General features: G+C 38.9%; 1 protein-coding gene across 2 annotated transcripts in view; it reads right to left on the reverse strand.

Moving 5' to 3' along the window:
- Positions 1 to 4,013: 4,013 nt before the first annotated feature.
- LOC131941943 (uncharacterized) overlaps positions 4,014 to 9,035 on the reverse strand; it is a 10,887-nt gene continuing 5,865 nt past the window's right edge. Inside the window, exons 5-7 of one of the 2 annotated variants that reach the window (XM_059301574.1) lie at positions 6,342 to 6,530; positions 5,502 to 5,732; positions 4,014 to 5,148 (exon numbers count right to left, since the gene is read on the reverse strand). In XM_059301574.1, the coding sequence (XP_059157557.1) occupies positions 4,324 to 5,148; positions 5,502 to 5,732; positions 6,342 to 6,530 (1,245 nt within the window). In that variant the 3' untranslated portion in view covers positions 4,014 to 4,323. The remainder of the gene's footprint in view (positions 5,149 to 5,501; positions 5,733 to 6,341; positions 6,531 to 9,035) is intronic. The other variant, XM_059301575.1, reaches the window with a different exon arrangement.

The following is a 9,035-nucleotide window of genomic DNA, read 5'->3' on the forward strand; positions in this document are numbered from 1 at the left end:
AATTTGTTTTTTTTTTTTTTTTGGCTTACCTGTAAGTTATCTGTTGGGCATGAATGCAGTTTCTTCCAGGCATCACTTCGGGGTCTCCCCCCCCCCTTTCCCCCCCCCCCCCCCCCCCAAAAAAAGTCTACCCCCCCCCCCCGAACGAAATGGAATTTCTATAGAAAACATACTTTTACCAGTGTCCACCCCCCCCCCCCTGCCAAAAAAATGTTGACAGCCTCCCCCCCCCAAAAAAAAATATCAAGTGCCCCCTATCCCGGAGAAAAAAGTCTGGAAGAATGACAAAGTTTACTGCTATAAATAGTGAATCTCTCAATTGCGTGTTCTAGCAATAGCCATTCTTACATCACCTTGCCCGGACAAAGTGCGAAATTTTTCTTCATTTCGGATATTGACCGGCCAGTCCGCGGACTGGCCATGGTTGACCGTCCATAGTTTGAAATAGTTCTTGACTTCGGCCATTGGCAGGCCAGTCTGCGGATGCCGGCCATAGTCCGAATTAGAAGATCATGAGCTGATTTTGGGTGTTTGAATACCGTAATCATCATGAAATCATGTCTATACGCTAATACACATACTCACTCATTCATTCGCTCTCACGCACACATTCTCATACATTCATACACACACACTCATACACATAAACGTATCCACACATTATACAAACACATTCTTACGTCCAGACTCATACACTTACACACATTCATACTAACACACCCACTGATAACCATACATTTATAATCATACACACTATCACACACTTACCAACATGCTGCTACATTCTTACACTCATACACACACTCATACACAACACTCACTCACACTCGCACACACACACACACACACACATTCACACGCAAACTCACACACATTTTGCCTCTAATAGTTATCTGACAATTTATTTTTTTCCACCGAGGGAGTGTCTTTTTACTAGATTTTATTTATCTTGCTTTTTCTGCCATCACGTAGACATAGATCGAAATGGGCGAGCAAAATTTCGAGCACTTCTAACTGACCGATTCGTTGCAAAGTTTGCATGGGGTCAAGACTTGCAATGCAATCTGACATCAAATGTTTACATAATTGGATGCCTAATTAGTTTCTTATGAATCAATTAAATCTTTTTTAAATTAGTAGGGTGTCCTACTACTATCCAGCACTATTATACGTGCATTATCATGTTCATTTGGTGTGCAATAGTTTTAAGTCATGCAACACTATTGTATAATTATTTTTTTTTAATTTAAGTGCTGAAAAAATGATAAAAAACGGTTTAATAACAAGCTTTTATGTAATAATGTATTAAAAGGATAAATAAATGATTTTCTTTAAATAATTGATAATACACTACTATCTAAATTACTATGAAGAAAATATAAAAAAAATAGAATTTTCGAACGGTACTTTGACTGATTTTACATTATGCTAATTTTAAGTGTTTCGTGACATAATCAACAGTCGGAGGCTATCGAGAAGTTTTGGGTTCAAAACCAAACAGAACTACCGTGGGCTCTTTTTATTTATTGTGGAAATAGCTTTAATATAATTATAACGCATTATATGTTAGCTAGGGTTATGGGCTTGAGCTGGGGTTAAGAGTTAGTGCTAGGTGTTAGGATTAGTGCTAGGTTTAGTCTGAGAAAGTTATATTCATGGTTTTTGTCAGTAATGACAAACAAAATCAATGAATTAAGCTACTTTGTAGCATGTAGTTATATAGTATGTAGGCGTTTTCACCTCGGGTATTTTTGTTAGGGTAGAGGAAATAAACAACGCTCTTATTTCCTCTTGTGTAAACTGTAAGAGGTAATTGTAAGAAAAGTTTTTTTATGCCCGACAATTCGTGAAAGCAGTAAGCCTATTTCCTCGATCGTTTGCCGAAATAAGCTCTATCCTTAATGACAAGCAACAGAAAATTTTAGCGTTTCTTCAGCAAATAAAATCTTTTCGCGATGTTTGCATAGAGAGGTCACACCAGAAGGATAGTTGACAGTGGCGTCACGTTGCGGAATTTAATAACATAGGCGGGATAGACTTTACCATAGGCGTTATATCGCTTGACTTTACCATAGGCGTTATATTGGTTGACTTTACCATAGGCGTTATATTTGTTGACTTTACCATAGGCGTTATATCGCTTGACTTTACCATAGACGTTATATTGGTTGACTTTACCATAGGCGTTGTATCGCTTGACTTTAACATTGGCGTTATATTGGTTGACTTTACCACAGGCGTTATATCGCTTGACTTTACCATAGGCGTTATATTGGTTGACTTTACCATAGGCGTTATATTGGTTGACTTTACCATAAGCGTTATATTGGTTGACTTTACCATAGGCGTTATATTGGTTGACTTTACCATATGCGTTATATTGCTTGACTTTACCATAGGCGTTATATTGGTTGACTTTACCATAGTCGTTATATTGCTTGACTTTACCATCGGCGTTATATTGGTTGACTTTACCATAGGCGTTATATCGCTTGACTTTACCATAGGCGTTATATTGGTTGACTTTACCATAGGCGTTATATTGCTTGACTTTACCGTAGGCGTTATATTGGTTGACTTTACCATATGCGTTATATTGCTTGACTTTACCATAGGCGTTATATTGCTTGACTTTACCATAGGCGTTATATTGGTTGACTTTACCATAGGCGTTATATTGGTTGACTTTACCATAGGCGTTATATTGCTTGACTTTACCATAGGCGTTATATCGCTTGACTTTACCACAGGCGTTATATTGGTTGACTTTACCATAGGCGTTATATTGGTTGACTTTACCATAGGCGTTATATCGCTTGACTTTAACATTGGCGTTATATTGGTTGACTTTACCACAGGCGTTATATCGCTTGACTTTACCATAGGCGTTATATTGGTTGACTTTACCATAGGCGTTATATTGGTTGACTTTACCATAGGCGTTATATTGGTTGACTTTACCATAGGCGTTATATTGGTTGACTTTACCATATGCGTTATATTGCTTGACTTTACCATAGGCGTTATATTGGTTGACTTTACCATAGTCGTTATATTGCTTGACTTTACCATCGGCGTTATATTGGTTGACTTTACCATAGGCGTTATATCGCTTGACTTTACCATAGGCGTTATATTGGTTGACTTTACCATATGCGTTATATTGGTTGACTTTACCATATGCGTTATATTGCTTGACTTTACCATAGGCGTTATATTGCTTGACTTTACCATAGGCGTTATATTGGTTGACTTTACCATAGGCGTTATATTGCTTGACTTTACCATAGGCGTTATATTGGTTGACTTTACCATAGGCGTTATATTGGTTGACTTTACCATAGGCGTTATATTGGTTGACTTTACCATAGGCGTTATATCGCTTGACTTTACCACAGGCGTTATATTGGTTGACTTTACCATAGGCGTTATATTGGTTGACTTTACCATAGGCGTTATATCGCTTGACTTTACCATAGGCGTTATTTTGGTTGACTTTACCATAGGCGTTATATTGGTTGACTTTACCATAGGCGTTATATTGCTTGACTTTACCATAGGCGTTATATTGGTTGACTTTACCATAGGCGTTATATTGCTTGACATTACCATAGGCGTTATATTGGTTGACTTTACCATAGGCGTTATATTGCTTGACTTTACCATAGGCGTTATATTGCTTGACTTTACCATAGGCGTTATATTGGTTGACTTTACCAGCAGTGCTTCCTCCAGACTTATTTCTCCGGGGGGGGGGGGGGGGTCGGGCACTGTCAAAAGTATGTATTTTCTACATAAATTTCTTTTCGTTTCGAAGAGATGGCTGGAAGAAACACTATTAACCAGTTATTACGCCACCATATTTCATAAGAGTAGCAGACATCCCAACGTTTAAAAAGTGTGAAAGACAGAGTAGAATGCAAACGGCAGTAGTTGCCTATTGGAAATAAAGCAAAGAAAGGACTCAACAGATGCACAGGTCATACATTCAAAAGCAAAATAAAAATTGGTGTAAAAATAGTTTAATGATAAAATGCGATTGTCAAACTATTTGAAAAGTCTCACCTAACAATGGTGAATTTAAACAACTTCTATTTAATAGACCATAGAAAGAGAGAGAGAGAGAGAGAGAGAGAGAGAGAGAGAGAGAGAGAGAGAGAGAGAGAGAGAGAGAGATAGCTATGTTTTAAATGTTTCCAGCAACAATAGCTCTGTTTAACAAATGTAAATAAATGTAGGCCTTTAATATAAATACTTTATATTTTGGTACAGTACAAGGTGTTTTGCAGATTATAAGCGTCAGATAGTTTTAAAGTCGAAGTTTCATGCTGTAGGCTTATATAACTTCTCGATCAAAAACTTTTCCTTGCCGTACATGTTCATGATGACTTTCTTAAGGGCGTTGGTTTCCTTCCAGACTGTCGAGCTTTCCATGTGAACAGGCATGAGTGAGTAGCGAGTTCGCAGGATCCCGAGACCTTCGATGGGGGGGAGTTGAATTCTGAACCCGGAGGAGGAGACGTTTCGCACGTTACCCTCGGGGTCTAGGACCCCAACGTAGGCTACTGTGGTGTCGGCTGGGTCTTTTCCGACCTCCCCGCCGGCGAAAAACTCAATTGGAGTGCGGTAGTAGGTGCTGTAGTTCGTCCCGTTGTAGGCCTCCGCTTGGGTCACACCCCCGCCTCGTCTGTTTCTAGTGACAATGGAGGCGGAGGCCCCAGTGTGGTAGACCAGGTTGTAGGGGTTCCAGTTTGACAGGGGGGTCAGGTAAATTATCTCCGTGGGCAGCGCGTAGCTCATCCGTTTCTCATACGTTTTGCAGAGGTCCTCCTTGCATATTGTTGCCGAGACGGGGAACACCTTTTCTTGCGTGTTTTCCGCCATGTAGATATTAGGGTCGGAGAACCCACGGATGAGAGGCTTTTCGTTGGGGTCCATTTTGTAGCTGTGGTGGTAGTATGCCACGTTCAGCTGGGCCGTGGATTCGGGCTTTGCGGAGTAGAGGGGCGCGTCAAAGAAAGTGTCGTAGATTTGGGCTCCATAGTTATCTTTGCCTGGAACTTCCGCCATGTAGGAATCTAATTCAGACCAGTAGGAAAATTTTTCATCATCTGGGTTGACTATTTTGTATCTCGCGGCTCGTGTGGTCTACAAAAGGAAAACAAACATTGATTTTGTTGTACATCATATAGTGTCATAAATAAAAAAATAAAAAAATAAATAAATATATAAATAAATAACTATATACGCCTTTATATATTATATATATATATATATATATATATATATATATATATATATATATATATATATATATATATATATATATATATATATATATATATGACCCTCTCCTAAATTACTTCGACCAATGACCCTCACATAACTTACCCGAAAAGTGACCCTCACATAACTTACCCCGTATAGTGACCCTCACATAACTTACCCGAAAAGTCACCCTCACATAACTTACCTGGACCAATGGCCCCTACATAACTTACCGCGAGCCTTTCCATGTTGTAACGTTTAGACAATCTGGTGGCCACATCATCCTGTAGAACAAAGTACGAGGTGGGCACATCAACAGAGAGCCTATGACAAAGGACCCTGTAGTTCCACTGTGCGTACTCCGGCACTCCAGCCTGGGTGATGTTCATGATGGCGGTGGGCAGGAAGGCGTAGTTCTCCCCAGGACTCGACATCCCGGTGTAGCCTGTAAACCGTATCTTCTCCTGCAGTGCATCAACAGAACGTCATAAAGCGTCAACATTTATACAAGAAAGTTGAGGGGAGATCACTCCCGATTTATTTTATACTTTTATTAAGAATGTGATTATCGGTGACCGGAAAGAGGCGCAACGGAAAACTGCGCACAAAAATTATAAATTGGAAACTTGTATTAGTTCGTAAAATATTAATAGAACGCCTAAATTTTAAGTCACAATTGTTTTAGACCCGATAGTTCCGTACATTTTCTATTTACTTTTTATTATCATTAGACCAAACATTTTTTTGTTATTGCGAATTCAATTTTTTTTTTATATTTTTAAATGTGAAAGGACAAACAAAGTATGGTTATTGAAAAGAGGCATGATATTTTTAAATGAGCGCTTAAATCTTTTGATCGAACGTTATTATTTTTTTAAAGAGAGCTTACGGATCTGAAAGTGGAATCTAATAAATAAAAAAAGAGAGCTTAAACATACTGATCTAAATATGGAAACTAATAAATTTCAAAAGAGCTTAAACCAACTGAGCTGAATGTGAGAGCTTAAACCCACTGAGCTGGATATGAGAGCTTAAATCTACTGATCTGAATGCGAGAGCTTAAACCTACTGACCTGTAGGTCAAACCAGGTCGAGGCGTCTATGGCGTGTCTATCGCTGAAAAACGGCTCATCGACGTTGACACTGCTTCTGGTCCACGCCCCCTCCATGTAACAGAGGAGTGGCACGAAGTAGGGCCTGTAGTCTCGCGGGTAGGGGTTCTGGTTCTTCCACGCTCTGAACCATTCCCTCATTTCGTCCACCTGGGCGAGAATACTGCAGTAAGCGTCGTGATGACATTATATTGTCACATTAAGACACCATGGTGTCACATCAAGATATGGTGTCACGTAAGGATACGGTATCACACCCACAACACCGTGGTGTAACACAAAGACACCATGGTGTCACATCAAGATATGGTGTCACGTCAAGATATGGTGTCACGTCAAGATATGGTGTCACATCAAGACACCATGGTGTCACATCAAGATATGGTGTCACGTCAAGATATGGTGTCACATCCGAAACACCGTGGTGTAACACAAAGACACCATGGTGTCACATCAAGATATGGTGTCACACTAAGATATGTCACATCAAGACACCATGGTGTCACATTAGGATATTGTGTCACATCATGATATGGTGTCAAATCTGAAACACCGTGGTGTAACACAAAGACACCATGGTGTCACATCAAGATATGGTGTCACACTAAGATATGTCACATCAAGACACCATGGTGTCACATTAGGATATTGTGTCACATCATGATATGGTGTCACATGCGAAACACCGTGGTGTAACACAAAGACACCATGGTGTCACATCAAGATATGGTGTCACATAAGGATACGGTATCACACCCACAACACCGTGGTGTAACACAAGGACACCATGGTGTCACATCAAGATAAGGTGTCACGTCCAGATATGGTGTCACACCCAAAACAACATGGTCTAACATCAAGAAATGGTGTCACCCCAAAGACACCGCGGTGTCACACCCAAAGAAAATGTGGTGTTATAACAAGAAAAGGTATTACATCAAGACACCATTGTGTTAAATCAAGACACATCAAAACACCATGGATTCACATCAACACATGGTGTCTCACCAAGACACCTTTAGACGAAATCTCCGACACCATGGTGTGTGACACACACCTCGGCACCCACAAACCTTCTGTAGCCTACTCTTGCACGCACTTACACACAAACCTACAGACATACATACTTACTGACATACACACATGTCTTTTGAAACCTTGCAGAAATACACACACGCGAAACTACAGCTTTACACACACATACACGAACAATCTGACATATACTCATTTTCTTCAAACACGAGATACATCGATGTCTACATTTAAATAATTGCCACGACTTGCTCTATCTGCTATACACACTTTTTACTTTCTCGTATATACGAAGTATATAGAAAATCTTGTAATCGTGTAATACGGAAAAACATTATTTTGCAATCTTGTCCGTATGTCAGTGTGTCTGTGTGTGTGTGTAAACACGATAACTTGAGTACATTTACAGCTATGTTGATTAAATTTCATATATAAACATTTTATCAAAATCGTAGATCCGTATCAACTTTTGAGCGATTTCCGATAACCGGAAGTGGTACTTTTTCTACTTTGAATTTTTCAAAAGCCTTTAACCTGAGAACTTTTTCAGATAGATAAATAAAATTTTCACATGTAAGTAAAAGATCTAATTCTCTACCTTCTGTCAAATTTTAAGTAATTTCCGTTGACCGGAAGTAATAATTTACGCTATTTCCGATTTCTCAAAAAACGCATGTAAATTTATAAAGTACTAATAATATTGCGCACTATTATGAACATCTTTATTTGGCGTTCACTTGGTGCGCAATTCTTTTTTGTATGCTACTTATAAAACTTGATAAATTAAAAATGGATTAAAAATCATTTCTCTATCCCGTGTCACCGTAGCGTTATATAAGAATATATTTTTTTTTAAAAATAGAATAGTGCAAAATGATACAAACGCTTGTTTTATAAAAGAATATTCGAAAAAGTTTAGGGGAGATCACTCCCGGTTTATTTTTGTTTCGATTTGCATAATATAGATTTTGAATAGTTACGTGAAAAATGTATTGCTGTTTACAACTCCCCCCCCCCTCCACACACACATACACACACACACACAAACACACATGTGCTAAAAGGGGACGGGGAGTTATGTCCCTAAAATAAAGGCAATCATACAGTTTTACATATTTTTCGTTATATTTATTTTTTAGAAATACGATAATTAACTGCCGCAAGTGTATAACAATGCCTAATAATAATAAATAAGCTCGCCTAAGAAAGTTTAGGAAACTAGATGTGTTTAGGGAACTAAATCTGATCAGGGAACTAGATGTGTTTAGGGAACTAGATGTGTTCAGGGAACTAGATGTGATCAGGGAACTAGATGTGTTAAGGAACTAGATGTGTTCAGGGAACTAAAGTGTTTGAGGAACTAGATGTGTTAAGGAACAAGTTGTGTTCAGGGAACTAGATGTGTTTAGGGAACTAAATCTGATCAGGGAACTAGATGTGTTCAGGGAACTAGATGTGTTCAGGGAACTAGATGTGTTCAGGGTAGTAGATGTGTTCAGGAAACTAGATGTGTTCAGGGAACTAGATGTGTTCAAGGAACTAGATGTGTTAAGAAACTAGACGTGTTCAGGGAACTAGATGTGTTCAGGGAATTAGATGTGTTCAGGGAACTAGATGTGTTCC

Source organism: Physella acuta, unplaced genomic scaffold, assembly GCF_028476545.2.
Source record: "Physella acuta isolate Inbredline_101_S28 unplaced genomic scaffold, ASM2847654v3 ptg000378l, whole genome shotgun sequence".
Classification (NCBI taxonomy): Eukaryota; Metazoa; Mollusca; class Gastropoda; family Physidae; genus Physella; species Physella acuta.